Source organism: Xenopus laevis, chromosome 1L (assembly GCF_017654675.1).
Source record: "Xenopus laevis strain J_2021 chromosome 1L, Xenopus_laevis_v10.1, whole genome shotgun sequence".
Lineage (NCBI taxonomy): Eukaryota > Metazoa > Chordata > Amphibia > Anura > Pipidae > Xenopus > Xenopus laevis.
Window position 1 is genome coordinate 212,964,461 of NC_054371.1, and position 24,356 is coordinate 212,988,816.

At 40.7% G+C, this 24,356-nt stretch overlaps 1 protein-coding gene across 1 annotated transcript in view; it reads left to right on the top strand.

Annotated features, from left to right (window-relative positions):
* The first annotated feature begins 5,836 nt into the window (after window positions 1-5,836).
* Window positions 5,837-24,356, top strand: part of oxct1.L (3-oxoacid CoA-transferase 1 L homeolog) — a 74,316-nt gene continuing 55,796 nt past the window's right edge. Inside the window, 4 exon segments of the mRNA NM_001089771.1 lie at window positions 5,837-5,968; window positions 7,694-7,802; window positions 9,037-9,127; window positions 20,367-20,502. Of these exon segments, the coding sequence (NP_001083240.1) occupies window positions 5,861-5,968; window positions 7,694-7,802; window positions 9,037-9,127; window positions 20,367-20,502 (444 nt within the window). The 5' untranslated portion in view covers window positions 5,837-5,860.

Below are 24,356 nucleotides of genomic sequence, written 5' to 3' on the forward strand. Positions count from 1 at the left end.
AGGTGAAACTCCTTAAGCAGATATTCACCTTTGCGAAATTCAAAGTGGTTCAAAGTAATCGTTGTTCTGAATGGGTGCCTATAATTTGCTCTGTTATATGTTATTGAAAAGAAAAGTACTTTCCAATTTCAGCAATCTTGTTGCTAGGGTCTAAATTATCCTAGCAACCATGCATCACTTTGTATAAGAGACTGCAATATGAATAGGAGAGGCCTGATTATAAAAAAAGTAGCAATAACAATACATTTGTAGCCTTAGGGTCTGGCCACACGGGCAGATTTCGGGAGATTAGTCGCCAGGCGACTAATCTACCAGATCTGCCTTCCGCCGGCTTGGGGGCAGGCACGCGGAGCGCTTCATTTTCCGAAGTCGTCCAGCATGACTAATCTCCCCGAATCTGCCAGTGTAGCCAGACCCTTACAGTTTTTAGATGGGGTCAGTGCCCCCCCCGGCCCCATTTGAAAGCTAGAGTCAGGACAAAAAGGCAAATAATTTAAAAACTATAAAAAAAATGAAGACCAATTAAAAATTTGCATATAATTAACCATATAACATACTAAAAGTTAACCTAAAGGTGAATTTAAGGCTAGGGCCACATGGGGCCAAAAACAGCTCACTGAAATCCGCTGTTTCATTTCCGACCCAACCACTGACAGTAACATCCTCTCTTTTCCACATGAATCAGAAGTGGCGCAAACAGACTTTGGCAGATTTTGGCTCAAATTGCAGAGACTCGCGTTTCTTCTCCGAAATCTGCCGAGTCTGTTCACGCAACTTCTGATTCCCGTGGAGAGGATGCTACTGCCAGTGGTTGGACAGAAATCATGCAGCGGATTTGCGAGAGTGGTTTTCACCCTCCCTTGTGGAGCCAATTTTGACCCGGCGACAATAAACAGTCGCCCATTGACTTTAATGGGCACCTGCGTCAACTTTGACCTGCGTAAATTTTTCGCCAGTTTTGCGAATTTCGCAAAACAAATTCGCCCATCACTAGTCGTAGTGGGTTACTGCTCCTGGGCAAACTTGGTGCCTTTTATTACATATGGGGGTTTGTGTTTTTTTACAATAAATTATCCGTTTGGCACTATTTGTTTTTTTTTTTTTTATATTCTGCAAAGGATCGTCCCTGATACTTTCAATCATAATGTCTGGGTGTTGCAGGACTCACTTCTTGTCTGACTTTCAGTTGTCAAAAACAGGCTGGGCAAAGTATGTTGATAGACCGCCTGTCTGTTATGGGCAGATATTGCTGCTTTATGTCAGATCTTTCTTGCGGATAGTCAACACTGTGTGTTACATATGGTGCAAATCAGATGAACTTTCCTCTTATACAGAGCAGTGCACACTTTCAGCTAGGGTCAGTGTATACAAGGGTTGGCACTGGGCTTGTGCTTTTGCTGAGCAGGAGACGATGCAACGCATACGGCATGCTGTAAGTATACAACAGTCTTCATACCATTGGTAAATCTGATAGATTGTAAGCTCTTTGGGGCAAGGCCCTCATTCCAACTGCAAATTGAACTCTTAGCACTTAGGTACTTTTCGAATTTACCATTCGAAACCTTAATAAATCTGCCATATGGTAAGGATGTCCCTAGCCCATAAAGCTTACAATCTTAGTGGGTGGATAACAAATACAATGCAATCCACCCCCCTGTACGATAACCCACAACAGCTGATCAGCAAGTGGCTTTGATCCATTGCAATACTACATGGTGCATCTTTTTTTTCCCCATAATGCAAATTTTTTTTTTGCAGAATGTGTAAGCGAAACCATGCACAAAGCTGCATCCACCATAATTGCATGCAATAACACCAAAACTCACACTGTTGCATGTGTGCTTTTTTGTGAATAGTGTCAATATGCACACAACGTGGCATCAGTTTATAGCAGTGATCCCCAACCAGTAGCTCGTGAGCGACATGTTGCTCTCCAACCCCTTGGCTGTTGCTCTCAGGGTCCTCAAAGCAGGCGATAATTTTTGAATTCCAAGCTTGAAAGCAAGTTGTAATTGCATAACAACTAAGTATAGTGCCTAGTAAAGCCTCTTGTAGGCTGCCAGTCCACATAGGGGCTACAAAATAGCCAATCACAGCCCTAATTTGGCACCTCAAATGACTTTTTCATGCTTGTGTTGCTCCCCAACTCTTTTTACATTTGAAGGTGGCTCACAGGTAAAAAAAAAGTTGGGTACCCCAGGTTTAAAGGAACAGTCACCAAATGTTTTAAAGTAATGTAAATAACATGTTGCCCTGAACTGGTAAAACAGACCTGTTTGATTCAGAAACATTACGATTGTTTATATCAATATGCTGATGTGTAGCAATGGAAAAAAGCCTATATGGCAAAGTGGATGACAGATGACACCATTATGTTCTACAGAGCTTATCTGCTCTGTAACCTGAGCCTTTTCTCCTCTGAATGGCTGCCCCATTGCTACACAGCAGCTTATTTATATAAACAATAGTAGTGTTTCTGAAGCAAACACACCAGTTTTACCAGTGCAGGGCAACACTGCATTATATTTTTATTACTTTAAAACACTTCCATTTTTTGATGTTAATGTTCCTTTAAGTGCATTGTAAATGTATGATGTGTATGTGTGTGCGCAGAGTTTAAAATGCTCCCTTGTCTAGTAACCCCTAGCAACATCAGTAGTTAGCCTTTAATGGTGTGGTACAGTCACAATAACAAAGAAGTGCGGCCGGTTGCTATAAGATACTGGACAGGAAAAACAATCTTTTATGGCGGTGTAAAAACATTAGGACTCAAGTTGCTCAAGCTGTGGATTTAGATATGGTTATTGCATCTGGTCTATAAGTGGGTGTCTGTGATATGTGAACAATAACAGTGTGAACAGTAAACAATAAACACTGTGTGCATGGTGCATAATATTTACAGAGCATGTGCAAAACCCAGTGGGTTGTAAATACGTCACGTAAGTCATTGTGCACCCTAGTTGGATATCACTGACTGGTTTATATTCAGTGGTCTCTATATACATGAATATGTGTGTGACAGACTTTACCTGTATGTATGGTTGTTTCAGCAGCACTCACCATCACAGAACATGCATAGTAATGCCCAGGACTTAGGGTGGCCTTGCACGGGCAGATTTAAGCTGCTGATTCAGGTCCTTTAGACAGATTCAGCTGCTTATCCTCCGACAGCCCTCCTCAAACGATATCTGGCCAAAAATCAGCCAGATCTCTATCGGAGAGGCTTGATATTTCTGTCAGATCGAGGAAAAATTTGAGAAAGGTTTCTAATTTTTTTCCTAAGCAGAAGAACATCAGAGCAGCCTCTTTCTTTTTCCTGACAACTTCCTTGACTACTTGGTGGTCAGACTGGTGGGAAAATGACCAGCAGGTGGCGCTGTTGTAACAAAATTCATTCATGTTAGTACGTGTCCTAACATGTTTTTTTTCAAAATGCATCAGTTAATAGTGCTAATCCATCAGAATTCTGCACTGAAATCCATTTCTCAAAAGAGCAACCAGATTTTTTTTATATTCAATTTTGAAATCTGACATGGGGCTAGACATTTTGTCAATTTTCCAGCTGCCCCCAGTTATGTGACTTGTGCCTGAACTTTAGGAGAGAAATGCTTTCTGGCAGGCTGCTGTTTTTCCTTCTCAATGTAACTGAATGTCTCAGTGAGACATGGGATTTTACTATTGAGTGTTGTTCTTAGATCTACCAGGCAGCTGTTATCTTGTGTTAGGGAGCTGTTATCTGGTTACCTTCCCATTGTTCTTTTGTGTTGCTGGGGGGTGATATCACTCCAACTTGCAGTACAGCAGTAAAGAGTGATTGAAGTTTATCAGAGCACAAGTCACATGACTGGGGGCAGCTGGGAAATTGACAATATGTCTAGCCCCATGTCAGATTTCAAAATAGAATATAAAAAATTCTGCTGGAGTAGCACTATTAACTGATTCATTTTGAAAAAAAATTTTTTTCCCATGACGGTATCCCTTTAATATCTTGGAAATAAAAAATAATCCTAAAAAATGTACATTGCAAAATTGCTTAGACTAACACCCTCATTCATTTTATATTCACTTATTAAGGTTTACTTATCCTTTAATAAATAAGAACTCACCCATGTTCTATTCTTTCATGTGAGATTTTTAGAACCGTATTTACCAAATGGTACGAACGTTCACCCATTGATACATATAATTCTAAAAATCCCACAGGAATGAATAGAACGTGGGTGAGTTCTTATTTATTACGTTTTAGTATTCTGATAAATCTGCCCCTAACTGTACCTGTCTACTTCTGAATCAATACGGTTTCTTTTTTGCTCTTTGTATCTTGATCAAAACAAAAGACAATATTGATTAATGATGAGTGAATCTGTCCCGTTTCGCTTCACCAAAAAATTCACGGAACGGAGGAAAATATGCGAAACGCATTGAAGTCAATGGGCGTCAAATAATATGGACGCACAACAAATTTAAAGTGTGTGACAATTTTTACACGCGCAACTGTTTTTGTTGCAGCAAATTTTTCCGCTTCAAATTTTTGCAGCAGTTTCACAAAAAATTTGCAGGCGGCGAAGTGCGGAAATTCGTCACGAATCCATGCCCGCCATGCGAATCGTCCGTCACTCGTATCGATCATACACAAAGCACTGTTATAGATAGATAGATAAAAACTTTATTAATCCCGAAGGAAATTATTATGCCAGAGTTTAACATACAAACACACACAACACACATATTATAGATAATTACATTATGATACATTACACATCGCATTATGTTTTAATGCAGTCTAAAGATTTTAACATGAGATGTATCATGAGTCTTCAACAACGTTACAAAAATGTCTTCTTCCTGCTTTGACCGACGTATTTGGCGCATGCACAGTGGGAGCATTTCGCCGGTACGGATTCACTGCGCATGCACCAAAAGACACGAAGTGAAATCGGAAAACTTTGTGTCTTTTGGCGCTTGCGCAGTGGATCCGTACCGGTGAAATGCTCCTACTATGCATTCGCCAAAAACGCCGGTCAAAGCAGAAAGAAGATCGCTTGGGAGAAGATGGCGCCTGTGAACTCCGTGGACCTGCACAGAGGGGTAAGTAACAAGTTAGGGGCATTTGCCCAGCGGGACGGGTAGGCCAGGGGGGAGGAGGAGCAACACAGGTGAGGGGGGAGGGGTTTTGCGCCCGGGGGTTTCCTTCTCCTTTAAATGCCAATGTACCAGTAGAAATACTACCCATTATTTGCCAGCAAGAACTCAGCTGTATAAGCCACAGTGCCACCAGGAACACTGCCTTAGCTATGGAGTTGAGCCAGTGGACAGTCACAAATATGCTCTCAATATAAAAGCACAATGTACTGTCACTAGTTAATTAACCCATTAGCTGCTCACTTGCTTTAGCTTGAGAGGGGACTGAGAGCGTTTAAGCAGCTGCAGTATCTGCTGGAGACCCTGCTCATCCGACTTCCACACATACAGCAGCAGCAGAACAGCTACGAGTGGGAGGGGCGGAGCTACAGTGGGAGTTGAAGTAGTGGTCCTAGAGCCTGACAGATGCATTAAAAGGCAGTTTCTTATTCAGAGTATAGATCACGAGCGGCCCACTTATAGAAAAAAATAGAGCGGCCTCAATTGCCAGAACAAACAGATTACCAGTCCGGGACCGCCCTTCACCCATATGTAGGCGAGAGTTGTAGTTCACAAGCCCTAGAATAACCTTGTGTTGCTCTCCTTGCAAACTGACCTACCCGGCAACGTTGCTCGCTGTGTCCCCTCCCAGCCGGCAGCCCCACCCCCTCTTCTTACACTGTGGGCCCCGGCCTCCTTGAACGTGAGCCCATTGCACTGAGTCTGACACTCGGGTAGGATGGCTGCTGCTTGTAATCTCCTGGCCACGCTCAGAAGAGGTATCGCCTTGCAGGCCGGATGGCAACACAGGAGCAGGGTTAGCGCGGCCTGGATTGGGCAGAACAAGGTAGGGAAAGGGGACAGTCACTTCCAAGTGTGCAGCACTGGCTCCTAATTACTTGGCACTGAGGAGCAGCAGAGTGAACAGTGCTCCAGTCACGTGTCTCAGGGCGATACCATTATATGAGTAGGTTCCTCCCGCGTGGGCAGTGTATAGGGAGCCGGGGATTCTCTGTTTATTCTCCCTCTGACTGATTGGGGGGCCGTGACCTTGGCTAGACTCTGCTTCTGATTGGCGCAATTTTGGCTGCTTCTCACGTGACAGCAGCTCTTTAGCACAGGATGCCAATCTGCCAGAGCTGGTTTTGCGCCATATGTGTCAGTAGGGTTCAGTGTGACAGTATACACTTTATAAGTCTACACGCCCCAACACTAGAATTTGCTTTATGGCAGTGCCATGTGGACTTACCCATGCTGCATTGGGATGAGGGCATAATGGCATTTGTAAACATTGGTGCTAAACAGTCAAGTCCAAGTGCAGTTTCTGAAAGCAATCAAACTGCAAATAGCTTGTTACTAGTCACAGCTCTGGGCAATTGCCCTGGTGCAGTTTAGCACCTGCCTTAGTAAATCAGCCCCCGTGGTCTAAAGAAATGCCATAGAGTTACACTCATGTGAGCTTTAGGACTTTATAAATCACTTGCTGATATAGAAACATCGAATATCTGTATCTATCCAGCTACAAGTACATTTCCCTGTGTCACACAAGCCTTACGTGTGCCATGTGTATGCGATTTGTTTGTATCCGGTGTATTGTTCATTTGTTGCTTAGCACACCTTTCTTCTGGTGCCTACAGTAATGCTGTTCTTTGTATAATGATTTATACCACTTCATATCAGGGCCAGATTTACATAGCGGCCCCTAGGCCCACTGCTGTTCGTCGCCCCTGTGGTGCACGGAAAATTTAAAAAACGATTGTATCTCGTGCGCATCCCCAGTGTTATTGAACCAATGTGGTTGGGCAGCATGCTGCCCCCTAAAATCCTGCCGCCTGGACCTTAGTGGCCTTTCCACAAATCCGGGCCTGCTTCATATACAGGATGCTGTAACCAGGGGCTGCCCCCCATGAGGCCCTAAATAATGAGCAATTTCGACATATATTGGTATAACAGCCCAGCCTCTTTAATGCTGTGGGGCCCAGTATCATCAAGTTAAGCCACTGACTATAACCCCAGTTTGTCTGCTTCCATTAACAAATAAAAAAACAAACAAATGCAAAAAGTATTGTAGAAGTGATACCTATATTGGCTAACAATAAAAATACATTGCAAGTATTGTTAGCCAATATAGGTATCGCTTCTACAATACTTTTTGCATTTGTTTTTTTTTTTATTTGTTATTTTTGTTACTGCCTAACACGGTCCCATAGTTTTTGTTTTCTGCTTCTATTAAAAGTTGTATAGCTCATCCCTGTAATTAGTTTGGCTGCCTTCCCTAGACTTTTTCCCCAGTTCTTTTATGACTTTTTATAGACCATTTTAATAGACTGCTCACCCAACCCAAGGTGATTTTTTTTTTTTCTACCAGCTCACCAAATAGCCTTAATTGCACCATTTGCCAAAAAACTCCCAGCAATTCTCGCTGTAACGGCACCTGGCATAAGTCCATAGGCTTAAACCTCATTGGCACAGTAGCAGTTATATGAGGTCAGATATACAAGGTTAATTGAGTGTAAAATGCATGTGACTTTGGAGGATTTTCCAGCGGCTCACTACTGCCTTTCGCTTTTAGAGCTGCAGCTGCTATTTTTCCACCAGCAACCAGCGGCATTCCAAATTCTACTCCGACCCCGTGGAAGCAGTGAAAGACATCCCAGATGGTTCAACACTACTTGTTGGAGGTAAATCAAGCATTTTAATATCACCCCATATACCTGCAATTAATTTATTACTTAAAGACAAGGATATTCCACATCTGAGGGCTATACAGGATGATAATTAGGGTGAATGCTTATTTTAACCCCTGGATACCTGCTTGGAGATCAGGGTAATAGTCAATGTTAGCAAGTGCAAAATTACTATAAAATACACAATGCTGTGTGATTAATCCATAGTGTAAGATGTTGTATATACCATTGCATTAGCCAAAATGCAAGTCTTTTTTTGTTTCTTGCATGATAAAAAAAAAACTACATACCCCATAGTGCAGTCATGGAAAGGTAATCTCCCGACCCGCCACTAACCATTCAGATCAAAGTCTTACCAGTCAGATTAGTTAAAGAACAGATCAGCAATGTTCTGCCCCTGACAGCAATCGTACGATATCTATGTCCAACCAAAGCTAGTGACAGTCTCCCACTGAAAATCGTACGATCGGCAATACACGCAGAGATATTATCGGCAGCCGACAGAAATTTTCTAACCTGGCCGATCGACCAAACGACGATCTCCGCCGGACGAAAAATGTCGGGACTCTCCACACACGGTTCGAAAATCATACGAATCCTCGATTCGTACTATCAGATCTTTGTGCCTATGGCCAGCTTTATTTGTTGTAAATTATCCCATTATGTGCTGGCCAACATAGAATTGGCAACTGCATAAACTGCATTCGGTTTTTTTTTTCAGATAAAACATGAATTAACCTCAATAGAATTGTTTTGTCTGAAGTAAGGATTAATTATATCTTAGTTAGAATCAAGTACAAGGTACTGTTTTATTATTACAGAGAAAAAGGCAATCATTTTTAAAATCCTGAATTATTTGGAGTCTATTGGAGATGGCCTTCCTGTAATTCAGAGCTTTCTGCATAATGGGTTTCCTGATAATGGATCCAATACCTGTAACAGTGTGCCAAAGTTCTACATTTCCCTATTTCTCTTTGATATTTGCCTTTTTAGCAAGAAGCTATAGATGCCGGACAGGCCATGCTTAATCGATGTGACACCCAGAATATAAATGCAGTACTTGCCGACAGTATCAGGTTAGATACCTGCAATAATATTATAAGCACCCAGTCAGTAAGAGCCAGAAGAGAGGTCCTGATTCATTCCAGCAGCAAATTTAAATTTTCTTAATTAACAAAACAGCCCATGTGCCTGTCCATTAATAGTGTCTGTATATTCTCTCTCCCAGGCTTTGGTTTGTGTGGAATCCCAGAGAATCTTATCTCAGGACTCCTGAAGACTGGAGTTAAAGGGATCACAGCTGTGAGCAACAATGCAGGGTGAGTATAGTAGGCAGTCAATCTTTTGTATACAGGTGGTTCACTTGAAAATACCTTCTGCTTCTCTTATAAACCAAGGAAATAAAAATCATCTTATCACTGATACCCTCTCGTTAGTACTGGGAAAAAGCTGTAGCACATATCCAAATCCAATACAAGGTGTCGTGGAATTTCAGGAACCGGAGATACAGGTTTTCACCAAAGGCCAGTGGGCCCATACTCGGGGTGATAAGTTACCAAATGGATATGGAGAGTTGACAGCGTTTGTCAGGTGGTGTATGGCCACTTTATCTGGTCCCTGGTCAAATGATTTGAAGAGAGAGAGAGAATCTGAAAGGCAGCGCACTCGCCACCTCCCCAAAAACGTCAAAGCCAAGGGGAAGCCGGCGGCAAAATTTTGTTCAGAGGGGGGTGGGGGGCCCGACTGCCTGGCCTGCAATAGAATCTGATAAGTAATCCAGTCAAGGTCCCTGACACCCAGCACCATAGATTCTGCAATAATCTGCAGCAGGTAACGAGCTAATCTGCTGGGAGAATTTTGCATATGTACAAAAAGTCAAACAAAAGCGTTGGGATGAATAAATATGTTGGGAAATAGTTAACCCCCTGAGACCAGGCACTGTTTGTTTAAAGGTGAACTATCACTTAAGATTTATTGGAGCTCACTATTAAAATCACCAGACATCATGTCTCTCTACATGCAGGATTTGTGCAAAAGGCAGTTATTTTGTTGGATTTTGTTTATACTGAAATCGGCTATACAAGTGAGCTCTAATTCATCTGATAGGAAAGGAAGCCCCCCTATAAGATATATTGGATCTAACTGTCGATGAATATCTGACACAAACTCCTGCATGAAGACAAAATGAAGATACAGATGCTGAGAGAGGAATAGTGAATATAAACTTGATTATTTCAGATTAGATGCAGAACTTTTAATTGATTGTATTTACAGAGATTCTTATTTCAGTATGATGAAGCTTATAATAAATTTTCATTTTCACAGTAGTTCCTCTTTAAGGTTTTACTAAGATAAAGATGCAGGGAATTTTACAAAAATGTTCATTTAGCTAAAAATCATTTCATTATGTGATCAGATCAGTTCATTGGCTCTTATTGAAGAAGAAGCAGTTAAACAGGGATTTACGACCATGCAGTATATTAGTTCCTAATGAGATTGCTCTTGGCAGAGTAGGGTAATGTATTTGAGACAGCGCTGAGATTATTTAGGAGTGGCGCTGGGTATGGCAGCAGGTTGATTCAGCTGGCACAACTAGATTGCTAGCACTCAGATACAGGTAACGGAACAGGGTTACCTCCTTTTGAGGCTGTAAAACTTTACATTACATTTAGCATATAGATGACAGTGAGAACATTGCATTCGGAGATAAATTAATCGTGTGTGTCACTCACATTTACACAGCCAGGCTGCACCAGTGCGTTGCATGTAATTAGATGCCTTTATCAGTTACACAGCCCTTTCTCGGCCTACTGGAAAACTTTACAGCAGTGACCTTGCTGGAACGTAATCATTGTCAGATAACAGTACAGTCGAGTAGACGTTTTCAATGTCATGTGTTACACAGTAGGCAAGGAGGACTTGTACACTGTATTTAAAGGAACAGTAACACCAAAAAGTCAAATTGTTTTAAAGTAATTAAAATATAATGAACTGTTGCCCTGCACGGGTACATCTGGTGTGTTTGCTTCAGAAACTCTACTATAGTTTATATAAACATGGTGCTGTATAGCCATGGAGGCCGCCATTTAAGGATCAGGTTACATAGCCGATAACAGATGCATTGTGTAGAATACCATTGTATTCTATTACAGAGCTTATCTGTTAACCTGTGCTTTTTCTCCTTTTTCCGTTTAAATGGCTGCCCCCAACAGCTCATTTGTATAAACTATAGTAGTCTTTCTAAAGCAAACGCATAACTTTTACCAATCCAGGACAACAGTATATTATATTTTTAACTACTTTAAAATGCATTTTTGGGTGTTACGGTTCCTTTAAAGAAATGACTTTAGGCCTTTGTAGAGGTGGAGTTGATGTTTCCTTTAGTTGGGCACACTGCTAGAAATAAGCTGGGGTCATTGTATTTTTCATAATTTGCTTGCTGTTTGCCTTATGTTAAAAAGGATTGCACTGCTGCCTTGCACTCTTAGGGTTTTAGGTTTGATTGCAGCCAGGGCAGTATACTCGCAGTGAAGTGATTGGTGCCTTAGATGCACTTGGGCAGAGAATTATGTGAAAGCACTTAAATATATTGCAGTCCAGACAGTCACTCAGAGCCTGTCTATGATTCCAGATGTGAAGTCAAATTCCAGAAGGCCTGCTCTAGGATGCCATAGACAGTCACTATGTATTGGGCTTGTAGGGGAGCTGTTTTTGCCATTTTGAACTTGAAATACCAAGGCCTATTTTTGGACCTGCAACCCACCATTGCAATGGAGCAGTGTAACTTTTAAGAATTATTAAAGGGGTTGTTGCCCTTTAAATTAACTTTTACTATGATGTAGAGAGTGATATTCTGAGACAATTTGCAATTGTTTTTTTATTATTTGTGGCTTTTGAGTTATTTAGCATTTTATTCAGCAGCTCTCCAGTTTGCAATTTCCGCTATCTGGTTGCTAGGGTCCAGATAATCCTAGCAACCATGTATTGATTTAAATGAGAGACTAGAATATGAATAAGAGAGGCCTGAATAGAAAGATGAGTAATAAAAAGTAGTAGCAGTAACAATATATCTGTAGCCTTTCAGAGCATTTGTTGTTTAAATGGGGCCAGTGACCCCCATTTGAAAACTGGAGAGAGTCAGAAGATAAAGGCAATTAATTCTGAAACTATATATATATAAAAAAAAAAATAATGAAGACAAATTGAAAGGTTGCTTTGAATTGGCCATTCTGTAACATACTGAAAATTAACTTGAAGGTGAACCACCACTTTAAATACATGCTTCAAGTGAAGATATAAATAGGGGGACCCATAAGGGCCATGTGACATAAGCCTCTGTAATGGAATGTGCAGAGTTATAACATTCATCAGACTGGATGGAATGGAAAACCGCCTGTGCTTCAACACTAGGGACATCAGTTTGTGATTGGATTTTAAAGGAGAAGGAAAGGCTTTGTGCACTTGGGGGTGCCAAATTTTAGGCACCGCCAAGTGATTGTATTGACTTACCCGAAACCCTGTGCCGGTGCTCCTATCAGCAGAAAACTGCACTGGCCTGGGGTTATACCAGTGAGCATTACGGAGAGATCTTCTTCCGGTTCTTCTTTCTTCAAATTTCCCACGGCAGACACGTGCGATATAGAGCGAAAAGTCGAACTTTAACTAAAAAGTTGGCTATTTCATTCTACTACGCATGCGACTGCCCCAGGAAATTTGAAGAAAGAAGAAGCCGGAAGAGGATCCATCCGTGGTGCTCACTGGTATAACCCCGGGCTGGTGCAGGTTTCTGCTGATAGGAGCAGGTAAGTCAATACAATCACTTGGCGGTGCCTAACATTTGGCACCCCCAAGTGCACAAAGCCTTTCCTTCTCCTTTAAAGCGATACTGACACGTTCCTATATCAAGTATGTGCTGCACCCGGAATATTTTCCCTCAAAGCTGCCCTGTGCACCTGCTTTGACCCGACCCTTCAGTTACAGCACATGACCTGTGTTCTCCTAAGCTCTATTATTATTGTGCTGCTGTCTTACCTATTAATCTCACCCTGGCATGATGTAATGTAATGGGCACTGCAACTTTAAAAGGGACTTTGTCACTCTAACATAAAAAGCTGTATGATAAAAGTCCTTTTCAAATTAAAAACTAAAACCAATTTATTTTTGTTAACGAAAAAATACATCTATGCCTGTTATAAACTTGTTTAAAAAAACCTCAGCTGTCAGTCATGTATTGCCTGCCCCGCTTCTATTCCTCAAGCATACAGTAGAGGCAGGGCAAGCAATTACTTTAACTTTCCTTTCTGCACTTCCTAGATGTCAATGCCCTCCTCACATTTCCCCTCCTTCCTCACCATCGAATTGTGTAGCCAAAGCAAGGTCATCAGCCCCCCCCCACCATTCTGGCAATAAACAAGATTTCGGCAGGACTTTGACTTAATAATGGTGTACACAAAATTACAACTGCTTGCTTGCTGTGATTGTGAATTCCAAGACTAAAAAAAACGAGATTTAAATAATTTTTATAGGCTAAGTAAAGTTTATTTTGCTTGCCGAACATCATAAACTAGTATTTTAAGTTATTTCTTAAGGTACCAGGTCCCTTTTAAGGTGGCAGCACCTCTCTTCTCTTTATGGTGTGGCTTTGGCAACTGTTTCAGCAGATTATCATGTGATCCCATTAATCCATAGTGAAAATCTGGTCTGTCACAGTTTCCAGTTGGTAGACAAACAAGTAGCCAGCACTCACCAAGCTTTTTCAACTTCCCAAATTACAGGTGCACGTCACGCGGTATCCACTTTTACCAACTCCAGATATCAAAATGTAGAAGACAGCACCATTAAGAAATATATTTAAAAAGCCTTTCTTTGCTTCTCATGGCTTTGATCTGAAAAGATGCAATGTTTCAGGCCAATACTCAGCCCTTTATGAAGCTTGACTATCATTATCCAGAAGATCCTTTCTGTGGATTAGTGCAGATTTTTAAAGGTGGCCGTAGACGCACCAATAATTACGTACAAAATACGTTATTGATATGTATGTATACGTATGATATTCGGTGCGTGTATGGTGGGAGACAAGGTGACCATTATCAGCAGATATTGCTCGGCTTGTGATCAGGCTGGCCGGAAAATTTTAATCGGGCGCCTTTGAAGGCACCTGAACATCGGCCATTGTTAGTGCCGAATCATCAGATACAGGTAGAATTCTATTGTTTCTATTTGTATATCTGATGATTCAGCTCTACACACACGATCTTTCCTGGAAAGATTGTATTTGTAATGTCTATGGCCACCTTAAAGGGGTTGTTCACCTTTGGGTTAACTTTTAGTATGATGTAGAAATCAATATTCTGAGACTATATGCAACTGGTTTTTCATTTATTTTTTGTGGTTTTTGAATTATTTAGCTTTTTATTCAGCAGCTCTCCACTTAGTAATATCAGCAAACTGGTTGCTAGGTTCCAGATTATCCTAGCAACCATGCCCTGGTTTAAATAAAAAACTGGAATATGAATAGGAGAGTGCCTGAATAGAAAGATGAGTAATAAAAGTAACAATAACAATAAATATGTAGCCTTACAGAGCATCTGTTTTAGATGGGGTCAGTGACCCCCATTTGAAAGGTGGAAAGAGTCAGAAGAAGGCAAATAACTCCGAAATTATATATATATATATATATATATATATATATATATATATATATATATATATATATATATATATATATATATATATAAAAAAATGATGATGACCAATCGAAAAGTTTCTTAGGCCATTCTATAACATGCTTAAAGTTAACTTAAAGGTGAACCACCCCTACCTGCCCATTGTGGTCTGGTTTATAGGAACTGGAGTCCAGTAAATCAAGTTTTCTTATCACGAGACACAGATCACACCTGGGAATTACCTGACCTAAGAACCAGTTAGGCACCTTCTTTTAATTACTGTTTTTTTTGTTGTTGTTTTTTTGTCGGATGAAAGTTTACTGGGTAAGAGGTGATTTTGAAGATTCGCCCTAAACAAATGGATCCCAACCCAAGTATTCCAGAGCTACAGTGCTGGTTGAGCTGTTAATTCTAATGTTTTCCATGTGACATAAGCCTCTTAAACGGAACAGGAACACCAAAAAATAAGTGTTTTAAAGTAATGAAAATATCATGTAGTATTGGCCTGCATTGGTAAAATCTCCCCAAATGCCTTCCCCGACTCTGCTCCGGCTAAAATGAAAAATCGCCGGCGCTAATCACATGCGGCAATTCGTTTTCCCAAGTTGCCCGATGTAGGAAACTTCGGGCGACTTTGGAAAACGAATCGCCGCGTGTGATTATCGCCAGCATTTTTTCGTTTTAGCCGGCACAGTCACGGAAGGCATTTGGGGAGATTAGTCGCCAGGCGACCAAATCTCCCCAAAACGCCCAGTGTGGCCTAACCCTAAACAGTGGATGACAGATTATTGCTATCTGCTGTGTAACCTAAGCCTTTTCTCCTTTGAATGGCTGCCCCCATTGCTACACAGCAGCTTCTTTATAAAAACAATAGTAGAGTTTCTGAAGCAAACACACCAGTTTTACCAGTGCAGGGCAACACTGCATTCAATTTTTATTATTTTAAAACACTTAAATTTTTTGATGTTACTGTTCCCCTATATTCTATGTCAATTTCCAATTACTGCTTTCATATCTTCTGTGATTGACTGAGCATTCACCTTTGGCTCAGCTCTCCATGTTCTCATTATGAGAGATCCTATGGATAATGAGATAAAGCCTTATCTATCGCCTTACTTAATGGGTTAATATTTAGCAAGTTTAACTGGTTGACCTCTCTTCGCTCTGATTGCTGCACAGTAGCAGGTTTGCACTAATGTTTTATCTGCCTAGGATAGTCCGTTAAGTCCAGTGGGCAAGTGAAATAATACAGAGGTTATTAGTGTAGGGGCACACTGGGCGATTCGGGTTTCCTCGTGAGGCAACTTCGGAATACGAAGTGCCGTGTGTGCTTTAACGCAGGCGATTTTTCATTTTAGCCGGTGCAAGACAGAGGGAAGACGTTGGGGGAGATTGGGTGGCGCAAAGATGAGGCGATTAGTCGTCAGGTGACTAAATCTCCCCGAATCGCCCAGTCTGACCCTACCCTTATACTGCTCTGTCATCACATTTTTTTTTCCATTGACTAAAAAGTCGATTTTGGTCAGAAGTAAAAGAATATACAGGTATGGGATCCGTTGTCCAGAAACCCATTTTCCAAAAGGATCCGAATTACGGAAAGGCCGTCTTGCATATACTCCATTATAATCAAATTATCCAAATTTTTTAAAATGATTTCCTTTTTCTCTGTAATAATAAAACAGTAGCTTGTACTTGATTCCAACTAAGATATAATTAATCCTTATTGGAAGCAAAACCAGCCTTAGTAGACTGAAGGTATGGAGATCCAAATTACAGAAAGATCCATTATCCGGAAAACTCCAGGTCCCAAGCATTCTGGATAACAGGTCCCATTCCTGTACTGTGCTACCTTTCTTACATGGCATTGTATCAGTCCTGATCTGGTTAGAGCAGTGGTGCCTCTATGAGGGTCCATGTTTGGGATGTTGTCTTCTGTAACTTAGTCAGCTGTTTCTCAGGGGTTGGTGTCCCTGCAATTGCTCAGTGTGCTGCTGGCTTTTGTAGGTGCTTACTATGTTCATCACACACATCCAGTGGTTCAGGAGTCTTGTATAGAACAACAACTTCTGTGGTTAGAGTTTGGAGCATTGCATATCATTTAGGGAGGGCTTCTGTACTTCTGAGGCTGGTAAATCATCCATAAGTGTTAAGTAGATTATTCATCAATTAACAGGGCTGCTGATTAAAGGGAACATCACCCCAGAAAATAATTATTTGCCTAATAAAAGAGAACCTAATTCTAAGCAACTTTGCAATATACATTTATTACATACAGTGGTGTGCAAAACTATTTGCCCCCTTCCTGATTTCTTATTCTTTTGCATGTTTGTCACACTTAAATGTTTCTGCTCATCAAAAACCGTTAACTATTAGTCAAAGATAACATAATTGAACACAAAATGCAGTTTTTAAATGAAGGTTTACGTTATTAAGGGAGAAAAAAAACTCCAAATCTACATGGGCCTGTGTGAAAAAGTGATTGCCCCCCTTGTTAAAAAATAATTTAACTGTGGTTTATCACACCTGAGTTCAATTTCAAAGGTTATAAAGCCATTTCTAAAGCTTTGGGACTCCAGCGAACCACAGTGAGAGCCATTATCCACAAATGGCAAAAACATGGAACAGTGGTGAACCTTCCCAGGAGTGGCCGGCCGACCAAAATTACCCAAAGAGCGCAGAGACAACTCATCCGAGAGGCCACAAAAGACCCCAGGACAACATCTAAAGAACTGCAGGCCTCACTTGCCTCAATTAAGGTCAGTGTTCACGACTCCACCATAAGAAAGAGACTGGGCAAAAACGGCCTGCATGGCAGATTTCCAAGGCGCAAACCACTTTTAAGCAAAAAGAACATTAAGGCTCGTCTCAATTTTGCTAAAAAACATCTCAATGATTGCCAAGACTTTTGGGAAAATACCTTGTGGACCGACGAGACAAAAGTTGAACTTTTTGGAAGGTGCGCGTCCCGTTACATCTGGCGTAAAAGTAACACAGCATTTGAGAAAAAGAACATCATACCAACAGTAAAATATGGTGGTGGTAGTGTGATGGTCTGGGGTTGTTTTGCTGCTTCAGGACCTGGAAGACTTGCTGTGATAGATGGAACCATGAATTCTACTGTCTACCAAAAAATCCTGAAGGAGAATGTCCGGCCATCTGTTCGTCAACTCAAGCTGAAGCGATCTTGGGTGCTGCAGTAGGTCAATGACCCAAAACACACCAGCAAATCCACCTCTGAATGGCTGAAGAAAAACAAAATGAAGACTTTGGAGTGGCCTAGTCAAAGTCCTGACCTGAATCCTATTGAGATGTTGTGGCATGACCTTAAAAAGGCGGTTCATGCTAGAAAACCCTCAAATAAAGCTGAATTACAACAATTCTGCAAAGATGAGTGGGCCAAAATTCCTCCAGAGCGCTGTAAAAGACTCGCTGCAAGTTATCGCAAACGCTTGATTGCAGTTATTGCTGCTAAGGGTGGCCCAACCAGTTATTGGGTTCAGGGGGCAATTACTTTTTCACACAAGTTTGGATTTCTTTTCTCCCTAAATAATAAAAACCCTCATTTAAAAACTGCATTTTGTGTTTACTTGTTATCTTTGACTAATAGTTAAATGTGTTTGATGATCAGAAACATTTTGTGTGACAAACATGCAAAAGAATAAGAAATCAGGAAGGGGGCAAATAGTTTTTCACACCACTGTATGTCCTATGGTTTTTAAGTTATTTGTATATATGTATTGCTATTAAAAGCAATGTTTGTCCCTTTCTATTCTCTGTCCTGGTAGCTCAGTCTGTTGAAACAATGTAAGTCAAGGCAGCTGATTAACAGACCTGTTTTTGCTGGGGAACATTGTTTAAAAAGTAACAACCAGGAATTAAGCAAATGCTGCTTTCAATAGCAATTGTTTTTACAAATTTAAGAGCACTGAAAATGTTTAATAAATGTATATTGGAAAGTTGTTTAGAATTGTTTTCTTTTATTATGCGTTTTGTTTATTTTGTGGTTGACTTGCCCTTTAAGTATGACATCTTGTTCATACTAAGGATGCACCGAATCCACTATCTTGGATTCGGCCGAACCCCCGAATCCTTTGCAGAAGATTTGGCCGAATACTAATCCGAATCCTAATATGCATATGCAAATTAGGGGTGGGAAGGGGAAAACATGTTTTACTTCCTTGTTTTGTGACAAAAAGTCAAGTGATTTCCCTCCCTAGTTCATACTGATGTTATATGAACTATGAAAACTCGCCACTACCCCTAATGCATCATTTCAACCCACAGTGTGATAATTGAACACTTGGCACAACCTATGGCCTTTCCCACTGGTTTCCTTACCAAGGACAAAATATTTGCCTATAGGTGCTACCTGTGGTTTGTACATGTATATTATTTTCTGATTTCTGAGTAATTGATGGTTTGCTGATCACATGACCCGACTGTATAGCATCGGTCACCTGTAACTGCCTAATCCTGCTTGCTAGCTTATTGGGTCCCAATGTCCTGTGCAGCAGCCAATGGAAGAAGAGATGTTGACTTCAACACTGATGTCATGGGGAGGAAGGGGGTGCTAGGGTAAGGAAGCTTTTTCAAAAAGATACTAACAGCTTATTGTAAAATCTTAATGGGATTCTGTAATGCTTTTTATGGTACAGTTTTTATTACTAAAGTACACTGTGTACATTGCAAGTACTTCATTCTACCATTTACAGTTTTATTCTTGAACTGTTAAGTTTATTCGTTGTAATATTTGTGTGTAGGCAGCCATCTCAGGTCATTTTGCCAGTTTTTTTGCTTTCAGAAAGAGCCAGCATTTCACAATGGAACTGCTTTCGGATTAGCCATTGTTTCTCCTAGTCAAAGGAGTCACGGCTTGGATTTTTACTATTGAGTGCTGTTCTCATATATACCACTAGGCATTTTTAGCTATGCAGGTGTTACAGAGCTGTTATCAGGTTACCTCCCCCTTGTTCTACTGATAGGCTGCTGGGGGGAGAGGGGTTAACTCCAACTTGCAGTATAGAGTGCCTGAAGTTTATCAGGGCACAAGTCACATGACTGAGGGCACTTGGGAAACTGACAACACATCTAGCCCCAGATTTCAAAATTAAATACATAAAGAAAATCTGTTTGCTCTTTTGAGAAAAGGATTTCATTGCAGGATTCTGCTGGAGCAGCACTATTAACTGATGCATTTTGTTTAAAAAACATGTTTTCCCATAACAGGTCTGTATCAATTGAACAGAAATTTTCAAAAATTTCCGCCTGGGCGGACTGCTTTTGAGTCCTTATGCTTGGGTAGCTCTAACCCTACTACCTTGGCAAAATCAATGTAGAGGAACGGAGCACCGCAGAGCCAGAATAATATGTTAAAAAAGTAAAAAATTACTATAAATCCATCAAAAATTACAGCAGCATCTCTCCTGTGGGGCTGCCTGCTTAACTAGTTTCGTGATTCATGAAGCTTCTGATGAAGTATTTTTATAGTTTTTTGATTATTTTCCTTCCTTTTCTGCTTCTTTCCAGCAGACAGACAACAAACTATTGCTCAGCAAGGCTACAATTTTATTGTCATTGTCACATATTTCGTTTCTTCCTATTTCAATCCTTAACCTATTCATATTCCAGTCTCTCATTCAAATCACTGCCTGGTTGCTAGGTTAATTTGGACCCTATGAACCAGATCACTGTTGAAGTACCAAACCGGAGAGCTGGCGAACAAAAAGTTAAACAACTGAAAAACCATGAAAAATGAAGACCGATTGCAAAATTCATTCAGAATATTAATATCTACGCCACAATAAAAATTCATTTGAAGTTGATAACATACAATGTCAGCATCTTACTAGCAATATGTTGGTTTTTTTAAAAATACTATTCCTTTGCTCTGCAGTGTGGATAACTTCGGCCTGGGCCTTTTGCTTAAGACCAAGCAAATAAAGCGAATGATCTCTTCGTATGTCGGGGAGAATGCAGAATTCGAGCGCCAGTATTTGGAAGGGGAACTGGAGGTAGAACTGGTACCACAGGTAATGTTAGTCTGTTATTGATAATGGGTTTGTTTGCTGAGAAGTTCATTGCACTGAGCTGTATAATTAAAAACACTGCTATTTACATTCCAGTTTTTAGCCCAGTCATGTGATATGGGGAAAAGGTCAAAGCTATAGTAAATATTTCAGCATTCTGATTTGGTGTCCTGCATAGGTCCTAACTCTTGGTGTTTATTTAGGTATTATTATAAGGTCTGACAGGGTGTTTTATAATGCAGAAGTTGGGTCATTTTTTTCTAGGCATGCACTAAACTCTATGATTTAGGATTCGGCCGAATCATTTTTTGATCCGAAATTCTGAATCCAGTTAAAAATGGCTTGGGTTTGGGCCAAATCCCAAACCGAATTCTGGATTCTGTGTATACCTAGTTTTTTTTTTTTCATTCTGTGACAATGGAATATGTTGGAGCAATGGGGGGGTCTAGAATTATATATATTCTGTATATATTCTTTGTTGCCTGGCACATAAGGGATTACACCAAACATAGAGAGAGAGAGAGAGAGAGAGAGAAATGAATTAATTTCTAGGTTGCATTAGGAAGTTTTGTCTGCATTGCACTGCCCTCTAGTGACAAACGAGCAAAGGCAACTGAGAGCTATCATTTGCATTTTCTCTAAACGCTCATGAGAAATTTAAACGACTTTTTAAATTAATAACCTTTAAATGAAATGACCAAAAATTGAAAATTAATTATTTGGTTTGCATTTTTAGTGTCCTGTAAAAAGCCCTCTCTTTATTGTAGGGTGGATATTTTGCCTAATTCAGCCATATTTGGGGGGTTGTTTAAATAGTCCAAAGGCGCAAGTGTGTGATGACTTCTGCCCTCAGTCTGGCTGCTTTCTTTAGCTCGCTCCAGATAGAAAAATCCAAAGTGAGGTACAGAGTGCAATGACAGCCAATACCTGGTCTGTACTAGGTAGTACAGCGCCATGCCGTACGTTACATCTGCCGCTGCTCCCTAACTTGCGTGGCTAACGACACTGAAAAGAGTAGACGTGCCTTATTTTATATACTGAACTTATTGCATCAGCTTGTCAATAGCAGCAATGATCCAGGACTTCAAACTTGTCACAGGGGGTCACCATCTTGGAAAGTGTCTGTGACACTCACATGCTCAGTGGGCTCTGAGCAGCTGTTGAGAAGCTAAGCTTAGGGCTCCTCACTAATTATCCAGCAGAAAATTAAATGTATTTTTCCCTGTCAAATATGCTGATGTTACAAGGCTGAATATTAAATTCTGATGTAAATTGTGCGGGTTTCTGAGCATGTAGCAATTATCTGTATTAATTATTAGTCAGCTTTATATTGTGACATTTCTATTCTATGTGTACTGTGTATTGTGAGTGGGTTCCTAAGCTCAATAAGTGACAGCAGCACAGAGCATGTGCAGTGAATCAGCAGAAAAGAAGATGGGGAGCTACTGGGGCATCTTTGGAGACACAGATCTTTATTGCTAAAGGGCTGTGGTTGCCTTGGGTTTTTAAAGAAACCCAAAACATAATGTACAACAGTTCTTTCTGCTACTTCTTTAGTTAGGCTTTAGTTCTCCTTTAGTAGGGGGTGAATGGGGGGCATCTGTGTGCCTGCGGTCTCCTGCCCCTAAACAATACAGTGCTGTATTCATGGAATCAGCCGCAGGTCTTGGGGGGGGGGGTTCCAAAATGTTTATAACCTTCACCTAAAATTCCCAAAGTATATAAGTAAAAAACCAATATTGTGCTTTCAAGAAATGGTGCTGAATTAGACTTAGTGACCATTATGTGATAATAAAGCATTTAGGGCATGGCTTATTAACATGCAGTAAGATGTAGGCAATATAATTATCACTTGGTCTATATCTAAAGCCTCACAAACCTTACACAGTATTGTTGTTGGGATCACTGACCCCACTGATTATTCAGTATATATCATTCAACTTTTCAGAAGGGAAGACGAATAGTGTATGTACTGGTCTCACTGAATGTCGTATCCAATTATCCAGCAAGCTGAACACCTTTGCATAACAACTCTCGGACCACAAAGTGATGTTGAAAATGTTTACTTTTTGTAAATGCCCCTAACCCTTTACTTACCCCTCGGTGCAGATTCAGGGCATCTAAACACAGAGTAGAAGTAGAAATCTTAAGCAGTGCATTTATTCTACTGTTCACATGAGGATTTATGTCCTCTTTAAATGGATGCAAATGTTTTATTTAAAAAAGTCCTGATTCTGTAGTAGGTGTGTTTTATTGCATCTGTTTCTATCCGTTTCCCCTAATCCTAGCAAATATTGTAATCTGTATTGTATGGGTTGAGAGCCCATTCTGTTTGGTGTAGGTTCCCAGAATCCCATTTAATACACTTCAATAGAAAATAATAGTTAAAGGGAAATATAGAGTTAATATACTTGAGTCCCAACCAATACTTCAGCTACAGTTAATAAACTTTATGCTATCTAAGTAATTCTGCTATATAACCCCTAGATGGCAGCCACATCTTGGTTACCATCCCGAAAGAATTCCGTAATATTGTCTGTGTGCATATATACAAACCAAAACAAAATTCAAATACATTAGAACCCCCATTTTATGTTTTTCTGAAGACCAAAAAAATGCTGTAAAATTAGGGAAATGTATGATGCTTTACATATTGGTGGGACCACAAAAATGTGTTATAAAATCACGGAAAACTTCAAGATATGTAAAATTGAGGCTTCACTGTATTTTTTTTTCAAATAATAGCTGATACTTCCACCACATAGGAAGGAAAGAAAAATAGTCCTAAGTCATAATTCACAATATCCCCACCTTATGAATGGGGTAATAGATTCTGGGAAAGGACTGTTGCTGTGGGATAGCAGATATAGTACTGAAAGAGGTGCCTATAGTAACAGTGGGATACTAGTCTCTGGGAAGGGAGTGTGACTGTGGGATAGCAGGTATAGTAGGGAGAGATGTGCCTATAGTAACAGTGGGATAATAGTCTTTGGGAAGGGAGTGTGGCTGTGGGATAGCAGGTATAGTAGGGAGAGATGGTGCCTATAGTAACAGATGGATAATAGTCTCTGGGAATGGAGTGTGACTGTTGGATAGCAGGTATTGTAGGGAGAGATGGTGCCTATAGTAACAGTGGGATAATAGTCTCTGGGAAGGGAGTGTGACTGTAGGATAGCAGGTATAGTAGGGAGAGATGGTGCCTATAGTAACAGTGGGATAATAAATAGTCTCTGGGAAGGGAGTGTGACTGTGGGATAGCAGGTATAGTAGGGAGAGATGGTGCCTATAGTAACAGTGGGATAATAATCTCTGGGAAGGGAGTGTGACTGTGGGATAGCAGGTATAGTAGGGAGAGATGGTGCCTATAGTAACAGTGGGATAATAGTCTCTGGGAAGGGAGTGTGACTGTAGGATAGCAGGTATAGTAGGGAGAGATGGTGCCTATAGTAACAGTGGGATAATAGTCTCTGGGAAGGGAGTGTGACTGTGGGATAGCAGGTATAGTAGGGAGAGAGATGGTGCCTATAGTAACTGGGATAATAGTCTCTGGGAAGGGAGTGTGACTGTGGGATAGCAGGTATAGTAGGGAGAGATGGTGCCTATAGTAACAGTGGGATAATAGTCTCTGGGAAGGGAGTGTGACTGTGGGATAGCAGGTATAGTAGGGAGAGATGGTGCCTACAGTAACAGTGAGATAATAGTCTCTGGGAAGGGAGTGTGACTGTGGGATAGCAGGTATAGTAGGGAGAGATGGTGCCTATAGTAACAGTGGGATAATAGTCTCTGGGAAGGGAGTGTGACTGTAGGATAGCAGGTATAGTAGGGAGAGATGGTGCCTATAGTAACAGTGGGATAAT